At 47.2% G+C, this 16,975-nt stretch overlaps 1 protein-coding gene across 1 annotated transcript in view; it reads left to right on the forward strand.

Annotated features, from left to right (window-relative positions):
* SAMHD1 (SAM and HD domain containing deoxynucleoside triphosphate triphosphohydrolase 1) overlaps positions 1-16,975 on the forward strand; it is a gene marked incomplete in the record, with an annotated part of 1,343,678 nt that overhangs the window by 832,783 nt on the left and 493,920 nt on the right. Inside the window, 1 exon segment of the mRNA XM_044090179.1 lies at positions 932-1,023. Within this exon segment, the coding sequence (XP_043946114.1) occupies positions 932-1,023 (92 nt within the window).

The following is a 16,975-nucleotide window of genomic DNA, read 5'->3' on the forward strand; positions in this document are numbered from 1 at the left end:
CATTTCTTTGAAGTATGCTTGGCGGTATAAAATCAGTATTTCCAATCAAAAATCCTAAACCTTCTGGACTTTAGCGCATGTTTGAAAGCCATACAGCTATGTTCTCCCTCTGTTGTTTAGCAGATTACTTTTCCAGTTTCAATCTTTTCTAAATTTGCTCTTTTATAGCTATCATGCAATGTTTTTCTGCCCTAGTGATCCACATTTTAACAGCAGACTCTTGATTTGACTTTAGTAAAAACTCTACCACAGCTTGTCGTTCACTTAGCACTCCCCTTTCCCTTTCCCTTTCCCTATGCTCTTACATTAAACCCTGGTGTGGGAAGCAGTCTCTAACCTGCAGTTCAAACATCTGCTTGACCTCTTCCTACTGTATTCTTTCCATCAGTAGATATTTGCTCCCAGTACCTTAGTTCTTTGCCATGTTTAAGTAAGTTCCAGCCCCAGTCTTGCATATTTTCTATACCTCTACTTCCAGCCTGAAGAAGGTCATTTTTTTTTTAACATGAAATTTGGGTATGGAAATAATGGAACATTCATGATCTGTAGCAAAGGGGTAAGTGGAAATGAAAAAAAAATGAATGGTGCTAGAAACTTAGGATGCACTAAACAGCATTTAGCTAAAAAGGAGGGGAGTGGTTTCTTGTGACCTGCTTGCTGAGAATAATGTGAGTTGGATTGAGTTGTGTTTATAAAGCATATTATGTGTAATTGTACTTCTTATACAAGATTTCATCACTGAGATACAGGCACTGTACTAAATGCTGACCACTGCTGGTTTCAGGACTTCTGGGAATGTAGTGTTCTTGGAAGGTTGGAGATATGAATTTTAAGATTGTTTACTTTTTTCACTTCTTGACAAGAAGTATACATTAGAAATCAGAAAACGTGTTTTCTTTGGCATGATTTGTTTTTTTATCTCCACTTGCAGGAAGTTGCTGATCTTTATGACATGTTCCACACACGCAACTGCCTACACAGAAGAGCATACCAGCACAAGGTTGGCAACATCATTGAGACAATGTAAGCAACAAATAATCAGTCTGCAGCATTTGTTATATAAAACATCTCAGTCCAGCAATGTGCTTGGTGGGAGCTGTGTCCTATAAAACACATGGATTCCCCTGGGAACAGTGAGAGAATGTTGAGTTACATACTTAAAAGTACTTGATACCTATGTGAACATTTTTACTGAAGTTAGAGCTCATAATCTTATTTTGAATAAATTTTGAAATTGACTGTTTATATAACTTGTTTACGTGGTTGTAAATTTTATGATCCTTGGTGTTGAGTGCAGTTGATGTGCTTCTGTGCCGAACTGCATAACTCTTCACACTTACAAAGACCCCCCCCCCCTTTGCAAGGGAATACTTGATGTACTTCATGTTTCACTGTTGCAGTCATCACACTTGGGTTATCTGCCTGCAGGTAGCCCTCAGTCGGCCTGAATACCAGAGTCTTGGGATTTCTATGTCGGGTGCTGTTGCTTCTTCCATGTAGGTGGTCAGGGTTATAAAACATGCAGCTGACACCATTACATCAGGTTTTCTTGCCATGCAGTGTCCGGAGCAGAAGCAGTTCGCAAGTGCCGATCGGCCGCCTCCTGAAATTTTCATTTTTCAAGTTTCAGACCTGAAGTCTTCTAAAAGATAAGTACCCCATTGGGGATCCTTTTTTCTTGCTATAACCGGTCAGAAAAAGTTAATAATTGTCTTGCCTGAGGAAAGCTAATACCTCACCGAGATTTTCATTCTTACTGCATCACCTGTTTAGGCACAGACCACGACGTTACTCGCTGTCTGTTTTGTGCCTTATTCAACGCCTGAACTATTCGTCGTTGGGCTGTTTTTGTCATTAAATTCTTTCGCTCTCATTCTCCGTATTCCAAAATGGCTTCAATAAGCCATCCGACTACCGATCTTCTGAAAAAACGTAAGGATAAAGACAGAGACACAGACCGCATAGGTCCAAAACTGCTGACGAGGCTTCCGTTAAGCTAGTCCGTCAGTCCACCGGTACTCAGTGAGGCACTTTCACAGCCCCTGATACCCACTTTTACAGATGTGCAGGCCTCTACTGAGACCCATTCGGAGTCCGGTATGCCGACGACTTCGTTTCAAACCAAAAATACCGAATTTCTCATGCCCAGAGTTCGCACTACGCCTAGGAAACCGATGACCAAAGCACATTCTCAGGCCCACATGACTCAGAAACAAATGCTTAGAATAGCTGAAGATCTTATAACTTTAATTAGAAGAAGACAGCCTTTCCCCTCAAAAAGACCAATAACTGATTTTCCTTCTGATTCTTCAGATTATGAGTCTGTTGACTCTGATCCTTCTGATTACCAGGGCATACCCTTATCTACCTATGAGGATTCTGATGTAAAGGATTCCATTCCCTCTGCTTCCCCACCAGAAGATTTTTCTTTTGGTGAAACCCTGCATACCCTTAGAGACATTTCCGCTGGGAGTGCCAGGACTATCCAGAGTCCAAAAAGAGACTCGGAATTTTTAAACTTGCCTCAGCACAGGCCTCTAGCTATCCCTCCTGTTCTGGAAATTGTAGGTGATGTCTTCTTGGAATCCAGCCTTACCCCTGATACTTTGCCTCCAGCTCCCAGGAAACCCGACAGGTATCACAGAGTACATGACTCCCACAAAATCCTCTTTAAGAATCCTACTGCAGATCCAGCGACCATTTCCCAGGGACCTAAAGACATTAAGGCTACAACAGCCAAAAACCCTACCCCTTCGGACAGGGACTCTAGGGCTTTAGACAGATGGTGTAAGAAGGTATACACCTCTGCTATTCTTGCCATCAGGGCTTTAAATTGCCAGATGTTCATCGTGTTTCACTGTTGCAGTCATCACACTTGGGTTATCCTGCTGGCAGGCTACCCGCAGTCGGCCAGAATTCCAAAGTCTAGGTCCAGCATCGGTTGCTGTCGCCTCTTCCCTGACGTCAGTGCGCCAGGGGTATAAAAGATGCAACCAACGCCATTTTCTTCAATCTTTCTTGCCGCGCGGTGCCCGAAGCAAAAGCAGTTTGCCAGTGCCGGTCGGCCAACTCCTTAGATTTTCGAAATCAAGTTTCAGAACCGAACTCTTCAATAAAGCTAACTACCCCGTTGGGGAAATTTTTCTTGCTTCAGACCGATGTCAGTAAAAGTTAACAATTGTATTTCTTGTGGGAAGTAAATACCTCATAAGGACTTTCACTCTTACTGTATTCCTTGCCTAGGCCCTGACCATGACGTCACTAGTTGTCTGTTTTGTGCTAGATTCAACAAACGCACTATTAAGCGTCGGTTTGAGTTTGCTTTACATTACTTTGGCCGGAGGTTTAACTATATAATGCCGTCGGAACAACCGACGACTGGAATTCATAAAAAACTCAAAGACAAGGAAAAAGACAGGCATCCGAGGTCCAAAACCGACGACGAAGCCTCTTCTAGGCCAGTTGCCGGTTCGCCAAGTTCTCAGTGAGGCGCTTTCACAGCCCCTGACTCCCACTACCTCAGAGCCACAGGCCGTATCCGACTCCCACGTGGAGACACCTAGGCCTCTGGAAACTCAAGGTATTGGGCCTGCGGAAACTATTCCCTCAGATGGGTCCGGAGCCGCTGTGCAGGCATCAGCTTCTGAGGGTGTTTTCAGACCTTCACAGCTTACTATTAAGTCCTCTGCAGCAGCCAAGGCAAAGTCAAAATCACCATTAAAGACAAGAAAACAAGTACAGCATTCTCCAGGACAGTCATCCATGCCAAAGAAACAGATGCTTAAAATGGCCAAATATTTAATTACTTTGATCAGGGGTTCCCAACCCCCTCCTGATAAAAGGCCTAGGCAAGACACTGACTATGATTCCTCTGACCAGGTTTCTATTTCATCTGATTCCTCTTCTGATCAGGGATACTCTCTCCCTCCCTATGAGGATTCTGATGCAGAAGAATCTATACCTTCAGCCTCTCCACCTGAGGATTATTCTTTTGGGGAAACCCTGCACACCATGAGGGAGCATTTCCATTGGGAGAGCCAGGATTATTCAGAATCCAAGAAAAGGCTCAGAGATTTTCTTTTATTGCCTCAGCACAGGCCCTTGGCTATCCCCCCTGTGCTTGATATTGTTGATGATATTTTCTCTGAACCCAGTCTGTCTCCTGATTCTTTACCCCCTGCACCAGTCAAGCCAGACAGGTACTACAGGGTCCCTGACTCTCATAAATTTCTTTACAAAAACCCTGCTGCTGACCCAGAAACTATTTCTCAGGGCCCCAAAGGGGTTAAGGCTTCCACTGCAAAAAATCCTGTTCCCTCTGATAGAGATTCTAGAGCTCTGGATAGATGGGGGAAAAAAGTTTACACTTCTGCTACTTTGGCTGTAAGGGCTTTAAACTGCCAGATCTGAAGTAGGATATTCATTTGTCTGCAACCTGTGGGTTATGGATCCGATATCGGATCCGAACCGGCATGGTTTTCCAGCTATGGATCCAAGCTCTCAGCTCCTCCCCTCACCCATAATGCCCTGCTCTACCCTCATGACCTCAGATCTCGTTTGCCGCGCTGGTGACTGGATTTGGGTACATAGCTCTCAGCTAAGTGAACTCTTTTTCTTGTAAAAAACAGAGAATTTTTTTGGTTGTTTGACTGAATTTGTGTGAAAGTTTAGGTTCCCCTTTAATATAGAGTATTTTGAGTTTATTTTAAGTTAAAGTAAGTAAATTTTATTCCCTCCCCTCGCTGTTGCGTAGAGTGTGTGTGTAGGCCTGTGTGTCTTTTTGTTTTAAGTTACTTTCTGTAACTTTTAGTGTTTTATAGATTATGGCTGACCAGCCTAAATCTATATTTTCGAAATGCTCGAGTGTGGCCATAAGCTCTCACCGCTGATGGCCACACTCGGTGTGTTAAGTGTCTTGGGGTTGAACACCTCACATCTGGTTGTTCCATTTGTGCAGGGTTCAACCCCAGGGCACTGAGGGAGCGGAGGTCCAAGCTGGTCTTGGCGGGTCTTTACCGCCAGACTCGGCTCCGGCCTCCGCTCCTTCGGGACTACTGTGGCTGCAGTTGTTCCCCTGTGGCACCACCTCCTGCTCCTGGGACTCAAACTCCCGCTTCTGGAGAGGAGAGGATGCTGCTAAAGGACCGGAGGGAGAAGCACCAAGCGGCGGGCCGAGACCTCTGTTTCGCCCCGCCAGCCAAGCGGCTTCTCCCGGCTCCGTTGTCGGTTCGGTCTCCTCCTTCTCGGCTCCGGTCCCCTGTGTGCTTTTCACGGGTCCTGAGGAGGAGGAGACCCGATCTCCGTCGAGGCTATCGAGGAGGCACTCCAGGCCTACCTCGGTAGCCTCTTCGAGATCTACCCATAGCCTTTCTGATGCTGATCTGGACCGGATGATGAGAAGGTTCATCCAGGCCCAGATGCAGATGGGAGTGCTCTTGCCTCCCCTCGGGAGCTCAACACCCTTTTAAGCCTATTGCTCCTTCTCCGACCCGCTATCCGGGTTCGGAGCAGCTGGAGCCGAGCAGCCGGGCGGGGAGGTCGGAGCCGATAGTACTTGGTACCGGACCCGACCCTGCCCTCGAGTCGCCGGACCCGATCTCGGAGCCTGGATCCGAGCCGGATCCGGGGATCAGTGCTCCTTCGGCGCCGTCTGTGTCGGAGCGCACTGTCCCTTCGGATCCGAGTGCCGGTGCCGGCTCCGATCCACTCTTCGGATCCGAGGGGAGCCGATTGTCGGATCCTTTGGTGAGGTCGGCTCCCTTCGGCCTTTGATGTAGTGGAGAGGGCTCTGTTGAGGTCTCGGACCCCGGCACTTGCTTCGGCTCTGTCCCGCTCCCTCTGCACTGGGCCAGGCTTCCACCATCCGGCCCCTGGGACAGCCCGTTTCTGTGCCCCAAGTTGCTCCTATGGAGCAAATTGCTGCTGCGAGGACTCCTCTGACAGCCCCCAGAGGAGGCCCTCGCAAGCATAATGCAAAAGGAGGCACATTGACTCCCGAGTCTCTCACAGAAGACACGGACTTGGAGGAAGGGAAGGCTCCCCACGGTCACCCCCCGAGGATGTCTCCTTTGGAGACATCATGGAAATGCTCCGTATTAGGGGGGGGTGGTCTGCCCCCAAGTCTTCCTCGGACGAGTCCGTGTTCTTGGAGGCATTTGAAACGGGCCCGTCTACCTCTTGGGTGTCCCCTGCCGACCCCCTGGTGGACCTTATTACCACCAGGGCGTGGAAGGAACCGGACACCGTGGAACCAATTCCCAAAAGACCGGATAGGATCCTTAGTCCGCCCTCCGACAGGACCCATTGGAGTAAGGGGCCTCCTGTAGATGCCATGTTGATGGCGGCGGCCACAAAGAGGGAACTGGCTCAGGAGAGTCCCTCAGTCCACCCACCCAGCAAGGAGTCTCGGATGATGGACCGCTTGGGGAAGCGGATGTTCAGTTCGGCGACCTTCTCGGTAAGGGCTGAACTATTTGGCACATGTTATTCGGATGCAGCGAGATCTTATTAAGGAATACGCTGCATCCCCCCCTGAGTCCATTTCGGAGGAGGACAGAGTTCTGCACTCCACCAAAATGGCCACTGTTAGGTCAGTTACAAATACTTCTATGCGGCTACTCTCCCATGCAACGGAGGCGCCGCTAGAGCTGCGGGACAGGACTGGTCACTGGGCGTCAGGCCTGGCTCCGTCACTGCATTTTTCTGAGCCCTTCAAGGCGTCTCTTGCGAAACGCCCCTTTGATGGTTCTGCTCTGTTTGGCAAGACCGTTCGCGACGTTGACCCAGGCGAGAAGGACGGAAGACGCTGTCTGCCGGAATCCGCTTCTCTGCACCCCAGAGGCCCTATTCTAGGAACCAAAAGGGTCAGAAGAAGATGTGGTTCGAAGTCGCAGCAGTCCCAGCCTGCTCGGACAACCAGTCCTTCCGTGGCAGAGGAGGACAGGGAGGACGCCGCCCTAGAGGCAGAGGGGCTCCCAGAAACTTCGGGTCCAGGGAACCTTTCTCTGAACGGCCCGCAGCAACCCTGAGGTTGCCCGACTGCTCTACTCCGGAGGCAGTCGGGGCGTTCCGGGGCACCTAGCGGCATGGGAGTCCATAACATCGGACCGCTGGGTTCTCCAAATCATATCCAGGGATATCGCATTCCTTTCCTTCACCTTCCAAAGTTGAAGTCCCTCCCAGGCGTCCCACCCGGTCAACGGGAGGCCGCTTTGGCAGAAATTGGCCATCTGCTAAAGAAAAGAGCCATCCAGCCCGTTCCCCAGACCAGATCGGATCAGGGTTCTACTCCAGATTCTTTTAGTGCCAAAAGACGGGGAACTAAGACCAATCCTAGACCTCTCTCTCTTGAATCTGGCAGTCCCCAAAGAAAAATTCGAATGGTCACTCTGCAATCTATTCTCCCCTTCTGGGAGAAAATCACTGGATGTGCTCGATAGATCTCAAGGGCGTACTACCACATCCTGATGGACAGGCTCCAGGAGGTTTCTCCGCTTCGGCTGGGAGCCAGTCACTACCAGTTCGGGTCCTTCCCTTTGGTCTCACCACAGCCCCAGGGTGTTTACCAAAGTACTAGCAGTGGTAGCGGCCCACCTGAGGCTTCAGGGGGTGCAGGTCTTTCCCTACCTGGACGACTGGCTCCTTACCGCCCCAACAAGGCATCTACTTCTCTTGGCGAGACTCCTTTCTCCATCTTGCTCCATTTCTGGGCATCACAATAAATACAAAAAGTCCAACCTGGCCCACACAGCTCTTAGATTTCATAGGGGCCAGACTAGACACAAGGAGTTCTGAGCCTTCCTCACTGCGGACAGAGTTCTAAATCTGCAGCTCCAGGTGCGGGCCATTCTCCATTCAAGTTCTGTTCCAGCGGAGTTGGTCCTGAGGGCTCTAGGGTCCATGGCTTGCTATAGCACTTCTTCCTCTTGCCAGACTCAATATGCATTCTACAGTGGACGCTCTTAGTACAGTGGTCATACCTTGCTCTCCCCATGCATCATCCCATAGCGATCAGCAAGGCTTGCAAGCGGTCCCTATTGTGGTGGCTCCACTCCCGGATCTCCACGAGGGTCGCCCATTTTGTGCTTCTCCCCTCTCGCCACGGTGACCACGGACGCCTCCCGCCTCGGGTGGGGGCACTTTATGGGCGGACAGTCCAAGGCACGTGGAGCGATTCAGAGACCTTACTGCATATCAATGTTCTAGAGATGAGAGCAGTGCTCTTAGCGTTGCTAGCACTTCAGGACTTTCTTCCCTTGGGAACAATTGCGATTCAATCGGACAATATGTCTGTTGTCTGGTACATCAACAAGCAAGGGGGAACAAGGTCTTACCCTCTTTGTCGAGAGGCCATGAGAGTTTGGGAATGGGCAATCTCCACCAATCGCTTTCTCATAGCAACGCACATTCCGGTCGGTCCAACATCCTAGCGGACAAGCTCAGTCGCACCATTCTGACCCCTTACGGTGGTCGCTCAATTGTCAAGTAGCGGAACGCATATTCGCACGGTGGGGAACCCTTCATGCGATCTTTTGCCTCTCCCTCAAACACCAAGTGCGACAGTTTTTCGCTCTAATACCTCCTCCCGGAGGTACCCCAAGAGACGCTCTGGTGCATGCTTGGCCACCCGGTCTTCTGTATGCCTATCCACCCTTGCCTCTGATGCTGCAAGTTCTTCAGAAAGCCTCTCGGGTGGGTTGCAGAATGATTCTCATTGCTCCATTCTGGCCTCGACAGATCTGGTTCCCCTTCCTAAGGTCTCACTCGGTGAATCCTCCTTGGATTCTAGATCCCATCCCGGATCTGATATCCCATCCATCCTGCATTCCTCCTCCGAACCTGGACAACCTGAAGCTGACCGCTTGGCTGCTCCAGTTCCACTCTTGATAAGGACTCGGTATTTCTTCACCGGTAAAGGCTATTTTGGTGGCGGCTCATAAACCATCCACTAGAAAGGTTTACCGAAGCAAATGGAAACGTTTCTCTGTGTGGGCGGAGCGGCAAGGCCTAAATCCCTTCACGGTTCCTCTCCCTGTAGTGCTTGATTTTCTAACCTCTCTCTTTAATGATGGTGCCAGCAGTTCCACAGTCAAAGTTCAACTGGCGGCAATTTCTCACTATCACATTGGTCAAGATTCTAATCCTCTTATGTCAGCCAAGTTGTGTAAAACATTTCTTAAAGGTACTTTCCTTCTCAGACCCCCTATAAAACAAGCAGTTCCTCCTTGGGACCTTTCTTTGGTCCTACAGGCCTTGACCGCTCCCCCTTTCGAGCCCGCGGCTACGGTGGATCTCAAATTCTTGTCCTACAAGACAGCCTTTTTGGTAGCCATTACATCAGCCAAGAGAGTTTCTGAACTTCAAGCTTTATCAGCTAAACCTCCTTACTTGGTATTTCATCCGGACCGTGTCTCCCTCAGGACCAACCCGTCCTTCCTTCCTAAAATCGCTTCTGAAGCAAACATCAATCAATCCATTAACCTCCCTGTTTTCTTCCCTAAGTATGAAAACAAAGGTGAATATAAGCTACACTCACTAGATGTTCACAGGCAACTTAGATTTTATCTCAACAGGACAGCTGGTCATAGGCAATCCGACCAGCTGTTTATTTCCTTTGCAAAATTCAATTTGGGCAAGCAAATTTCTAAAGTTTCTCTGTCCCGCTGGATTTCACAGTGCATTTTATTGGCTTATCAAGCGTCAGGAAGGCCCGCACCGGGGGGTGTTCATGCCCATTCAACCCGGTCAGTATCTACCTCGGCAGCCTTCAAGGCTAGGATTCCTCTAGATGATATTTGTGCAGCAGCCACGTGGGCTTCATCTCATACATTTATTTCCCACTATAAGTTGGATCTTGCATCTAGGGGTAGAGCATCCTTTGGCTCCAGGTGCTCTGGAATATCCTTCCATGATGGCCGCCCAAGATTCAGGTAGCTGGGGACTCTGTCCCACAGGTTGCAGACAAATGAATATCCTACTTCAGATTTAGAAGTTATGTACTCACCATAACGTTCCATCTGAGTAGGTGTATTCATTTGTCTGCAACCATCCCGCCCTCCTATCCCCCTGGCCTTTCAGTTTCCTGCATATTCCTTGTTACCCTTTTTAGGGTATTGTTGCTTTGGCAAACTCGATCTGAGGTCATGAGGGTAGAGCAGGGCATTATGGGTGAGGGGAGGAGCTGAGAGCTTGGATCCATAGCTGGAAAACCATGCCGGTTCGGATCCGATATCGGATCCATAACCCACAGGTTGCAGACAAATGAATACACCTACTCAGATGGAACGTTATGGTGAGTACATAACTTCTAATTTCACATGCTTAAATATCAACAGTACCTCATGTCTTTATTAAAACAGAAAATGCTTACAAACTCAGAAAGTCCTGACAATAAGGAAATGCAGGATTTACTGCATGCAGCTGAACAGGTGGGAAAGCATACTCTGCAATATGGTTTTGATTCATTAGAGGCTTCTTGTAGAGCCGCAGTTACAGGCTCTCATTCGAAGGCATGCTTGGTTAAAAGAACAAAGTTTTCCTGAACATGTTAAAGTAAAATTATTGGATGCTCCACTACAGCATGATACTTTGTTTGGTGTTAAGGCAGAAGAAGTGTTAAAGAAAATGGAGGATAAAGCAAAATCAATGCAGACAGTGAAGGATTTCTTACAGGTTCAACCACCTAGGTTTAGCAGAAACTGGCCTTCAAAAAATTGGTCCTTTCCGGTGTCTGACAGGCCACAAAGAGGCAGATACAGACGCCCAAGAGGCAGATCTCCGCCCCAAGGCTCCTACAGACCTAAACAATGGGGTGCTTCAGCCACCAAAGGAGGAGAAGACAAATCACAACCTTATAGGAAACAATCCCAATGACTTCCCTCTACAGATGCCAAGCACTTACCTTTTGGCAGCACCCTTAGGGGGAAAGCTAGCACTTTTCTCACACAATTGGCACATAATCACCCAGGACAAATGGGTACTGAATATTGTTTCTCAGGGTTACAGGTTCCACTTTCACACCCTTCCAAAATCATCACCCAGGACAAATGGGTACTGAATATTGTTTCTCAGGGTTACAGGTTCCACTTTCACACCCTTCCAAAATCAAAGGGTATGCCGGACCTGCCACAAAACCAATGGGCAGAGACACAAAAATAAATTGCTGCTCTCATGGATATGGGAGCCATTCAAAGAGTACCACATCACGAACAAGGACCAGGATTTTACGCAAGACTTTTCCTGGTACCCAGGAAGGACAAAGCCTGGAGACCAATACTGGACTTGTCAAACCTAAATACTTTTCTGGATGTTCCAAAATTCAAAATGTTAACACTTCAGCAACTTCTACCCATGCTAGGCAAGAAGGCTAGGCTAGTTACTTTGGACCTCAAGGAGACATACCTGCATGTCCCAATCAGACAATCTTGCAGAAGATACCTCAGATTCATAGCTGGCTCAATGCATTACCAATTCTCTGCACTGCCCTTTGGCTTATCTACTGCGCCCAGGGTCTTCACAAAATGCCTGGCACCAGTAATTGCATTTTGCAGACAAAAAGGAATTCAAAAATATCCCTACTTGGATGACTGCCTTATTCAAGCAGAGAGCAAGGACATTCTACTAAAACATCTGGCGTTTGTAAAAAGATTACTAATTTGCCTAGGGTACACAGTAAACGAAAATAAATCAAAACTAGTGCCCTCTCAAGAGATAATATTCCTGGGTGCAAGCTTAAATACAACTGCCCAGATGGCTTATCTCATGCCAGACAAGCAAAGGCAACTGACTCATTACTTTCAAATGGTGACAACAAAGACCCAGCTCCCTGCAAGAAAAATTCTGCAGGCCCTGGGCTTCATGGCATCCTGCATTGTACTAATTCCATATGCAAGACTGCTTATGAGGAAATTACAATGGTATCTAAAAAGTGTTTGGACTCAACATTGCCACAACCTGGAAACAATAATACCTCTAATTCCCAGCCTTCAACAGGAGTTTCGATGGTGGTCCCAGGCCTGTCACCACAACAAGGGACAGCCTTTCACCTTACCCACAGCCAGGCAGACAATAACAATGGATGCATCGGATTATGCCTGGGGGGCACACGTGGCAGGAAAATGTATTCAGGGCACATGGCCCAAGGAACAAATGCATCTTCACATCAATCAAAAAGAGATGCTAGCTGTACAGAATGCTCTGACAGCTTTCAAGGATCTACTGCATTCAGGACAACTATTACTAAAGACGGACAATACCACAGTTATGTGGTACATAAACAAACAAGAGGGCACACATTCCTGCCCCCTCTGCAGGCAAGCCATGACTTTGTGGAATATAGCACTGACCTATCAAGTACATCTGCAGGCACAATTCCTGCCAGGAACCAAAAACACACTGGCAGACGAACTAAGCAGAAATCTCATGGATCCTCATGAATGGAAACTAAATTCACAGGTCTTCAGCATGATAACAAGGAAATGGGGACGCCCAGACATAGATCTTTTTGCCTCCCCTCACAACTGCCAACTTCAAAAATTCTGCACAAGAACTTATCACTCACAAGCATGGAAAGTGGATGCTCTGTCATTCAGCTGGAAAGCCCTGACAGTTTATGCCTTTCCTCCACTGCCTCTTCTTCCCAAGGTGCTCCTAAAGGTCAGACAAGAGAAGCCAAAAATGATCCTGATTGCCCCAGACTGGCCACGCCAGTACTGGTACCCAATCCTAAAGACCTTGTCTCAAGGCCCAGCCTGGCCTTTACCTCAAATTCCTCATCTTCTGACTCAACAAAACAATCAGATTCTGCACAGTCAACTCAGAACCTTAAATCTGGCTGCATGGCAGATAATATAGCCACTCAGACCATACCTCTCTCTAAAGCTGTTATGGATGTCATTTTAGAAGCCAGGAGGCCCAGCACTAGGAAATCTTATGCAAAAAAATGGAAGAGATTCTGTGCTTGGAACCAGGCACAAGGACTCGAACCACTTGTTCCAAATATTCCTCAGATTTTACAATACCTAACTGAGATGCTGGACAAAGGCCTATCCTTTTCATCTATTAAGATCCATGCCTCTGCCATTTCAGCTCATTACAATACGGAACCTCCTATTTTTTCACATCCACTACTAAAACAGTACCTCAGAGGGGCAAAAAACATAAGACCCCCAAGGAGAGCACCAATACCTACTTGGGACCTCAATTTTGTTTTAGAAAAACTCACTCTGCCTCCTTTTGAGCCAGCCAGCACTGCTGATATAAAATTCTTATCATGGAAAACTGCTCTGCTTCTAGCAATAACTTCAGCAAGAAGAGTCTCAGAGTTACAGGCATTAATGGCAGTGGAACCTTTCATCATTTTTCATCAGGACAGGGTCTCACTGAGGACAAACCCAACATTTATGCCAAAGGTGATTTCCAGTGTGGCTCTTAACCAAACCATTCATTTGCCAACTTTCTATCCAAATCCCCAGAAAAAGGGGGAGATATTTCTGCACGCTTTGGACATACACAGACAGCTACGATTCTACTTGGACAAAACAAAGGCATTCAGAAAAACTGAGCAGCTGTTTGTAGCTTATGCTGCAGGATCACAAGGAAAGCCTATCTCAAAGCAGACAATTTCAAAATGGAAAGGACACTGCATTCGCTTCTGCTATGCACAACGTGGCAAATCAGTGCCTAAGGGCATTAGGCCACATTCTACCAGAGCAGCAGCCACTTCAGCAGCCTTTCTCAGAGGAGTACCAACCAAAGACATTTTAGAAGCTGCAACCTGGAGTTCAGTGCACACTTTCACCAAGCACTACCACTTACCTCTTTACTCTAAATCCAGAGCAGGCTTTGCCACTGCAGTTCTGCAGGGCCTGGTAGCGTCTCCTAACCCTAGTTAGGACCAGCTACCCAACCTCAGCTTTGGGATTCTACCCAAGTGTAATGACTGCAACAGTGAAACACGATGAACATAGTACAGTTGTGTACCTACCATAAATGTAGATGTTCGAGTGTATTCACTTTTGCAGTCCGGGTTACCCACCCACCATCCCCCTTTTCTATGCTGGGACTCTACTGTACTTCTCAAACCTATGTGGTGTATTTGCTTTAGATGAAGGAAATGTTTATTTTACTACATGCTTGCTTTTTGGCATACTTTTTTTTACAGCCTTCCTATCTGGGGGCACCTGACATTTGAGGCAAGAAAAACTGAAGAAAATGGCGTCTGTTGCATCTTTTATACCCCTGGCGCACTGACGTCAGGGAACAGGCGACAGCAACCGACGCCGGACCTAGACTTTGGAACTCTGGCCGACTGCGGGTAGCCTGCCAGCAGATTAACCCAAGTGTAATGACTGCAACAGTGAATGCACTCGAACATCTACATTTATGATAGGTACACAACTGTACTTTTCATATGTTAAAGTATCAGCATCATATTATGGAGCTAATTAAACAGAAAATGGTGTTGATTCCTGATAGTGCAGAACATAAAGATTTACAAGAATTAATGCATTCTGCTATCCAAGTTGGAAAACATACTTTGCAATGTGGTTTTGATGCCTTAGAATTATCTTGCAGGGCAGCTGTGATTGGGTCTGTTCTTAGAAGGCATGCTTGGCTTAAGGAGCAAATCTTGCCAGACCACGTCAAAGCAAAATTACTAGATGCACCATTAAACCAAGAACGCCTGTTTGGCAATAAAGCAGAAGTCATCCTCAAAAAGATGGAGGAAAAAGCTAAATCTATGCAAACGGTTAAAGGTTTCCTACAGGTGAGTCCACCTAGATTCAGTAGGCATTGGCCTTCTAAAAACTGGTCTTTTCCAGTCTCTAATGGCCAGCAAGGAGGTGTAAATGGCAAAAAAAACTCCAAATACAGCCATATGATAGGCAAATCAAAGTTTAATCCTCCATGCTGGTTTCAGCATAACCGCCTTCTTCAGTGGAATACAACAAAGGACTCCCTTTCACTCAACCCTCTGCCACCCAAACCCTAACAATAGACTCATCAGACTATGCATGGGGGGCTCGCATGGCAGGACAATGCATTCAAGGCAAATGGAGCCCAAAGCAAATGCACCTGCATATCAATCAAAAAGAAATGTTTGCTGTACAGAATGCTCTGACAGCCTACAAATGCCTTATTCTTCCAGGGCAACTATTGATAAAGACAGACAACACCACAGATGTTCTTCATGTTTTACTGTTGCAGTCATCACAGCTGGGTTATCTGCTTGCAGGTGGCCCTCAGTCAGCCTGATTATCAAAGTCTTGGGTAATGCATCGGTTGCTGTCTCATCTTCCATGACGTCAGGTAGTTGGGGGTATAAAGCATGCAGCTGATGCCATTACATCAGTCTTTCTTGCCGTGCGGTGCCCGAAGCAGAAGCATTTCGCAAGTGCCAGTCGACAGATTCCTGAAATTTTCATTTTCGAGTTTCAGATCCGAAGTTTTTAACTAAGCTAAGTACCCCGTTAGGGATCCTTTTTCTTGCTCTAAACCAATGTCAGTAAAAGTAAACAATTGTATTTCTTGTGGACAGCAAATACCTCAAAGATTTTAATTCGCACTGCATTCCTTGCTTAGGCCCAGACCACGACGTATCTCGCTGTCGGTTTTGTGCCTTATTTAAACTTCGAACTATTCGTCGTTGGTTCATTTTCACTTCTAAATATTTTCGTACTGAGTTTAATTATCCAGAAATGGCTTCGGTAAGCCAACCGACATTCTGAAAAAATGCAAAGCTAAAGACAGAGACAGACTGCATAGGTCCAAAACTGCCGCCGACGCTTCTGTTAAGCTAGTTGCCAGTCTGCCGGTACTCAGTGAGGCACTTTCGCAGCCCCTGATACCCGCTACTTCAGATTCGCAGGCCTCTACTGAGACCCATTCAGAATCCGGTATGCCGAGAGATGCTTCTTCGACTGTGGATCCTGCAGATGTCTCTACCTTGGATGGGTTCGTGGCGGCTGTGCAGGCACCGGCTTCTGAGGGTGTATTCAGGCCTACTGACTTGCATATTAAACCGACACCATCTTCTTCTTCAAGGCTTAAAACTCGATCCATGTCTAGACAGCCAACACCCAGACTGCATGGTCAGGCCCCTATGCCTAAAAAACAAATGATAAGAATGGCTGAAGACCTTATTACTCTAATCGGGTGAAGCCACCCTTCTCCCTCTAAGAGACCTAGAACTGATTTTCCTTCTGATTCTTCTGATCAGGATTCTGAAATTTCTGATGTTCTTCGTGTTTCACTGTTGCAGTCATTACATTTGGGTAATCAGCTTGCAGGTTGCCCTCAGTCGGCCTGATTAACAAAGTCTTGGGTCCTGCGTTGGTTGCTGTCCCTTCTTCCATGATCAGGTCATCAGGGGTATAAAACCGACGCCATTACATCAGTCTTTCTTGCCGTGCGGTGCTTGAAGCAGAAGCAGTTCGCAAGTGCTGGTCGGCCGACTCTTGAAATTTTCGTTTGAGTTTCAGAACCGAAGTCTTCAACTAAAAGCTAAGTACCCCACTGGGGAAACTTTTTCTTGCTCCTTACCGATGTCAGTAAAAGTTAATAATTGCATTACTTATGGAAAGCAAATACCTCATAAAGAGTTTCATTCGTACTGTATTCCTTGCCTAGGCCCTGACCACGATGTACTTTGCTGCCGGTTTTGTGCTTTATTTAATCGGCGCACTGTCCGTCATCGGTATATTTTTACCTCTAAATATTTCAGTTCTTGGTTTAATTATCCAGAAATGACATCGGTTAGCCATCCGACTACCGGGATTCCGAAAAAACACAAAGATAAAGACAGAGACAGGCCGCCAAGGTCCAAAACTGCAGACAAAGCTTCTCCTAAGCCAGTCGTCGCCAGTTTGCTGGTACTCAGTGAGGCGCTTTCACAGCCCCTGATACCCGCTACTTCTGATTCACAGACCTCTACTGAGTCCCATTCATAATCTGGTATGCCGCGAGATACTTCAAC

This window comes from Protopterus annectens, chromosome 12.part0 (genome assembly GCF_019279795.1).
Source record: "Protopterus annectens isolate FY-2018-M chromosome 12.part0, PAN1.0, whole genome shotgun sequence".
Taxonomy (NCBI): Eukaryota; Metazoa; Chordata; order Ceratodontiformes; family Protopteridae; genus Protopterus; species Protopterus annectens.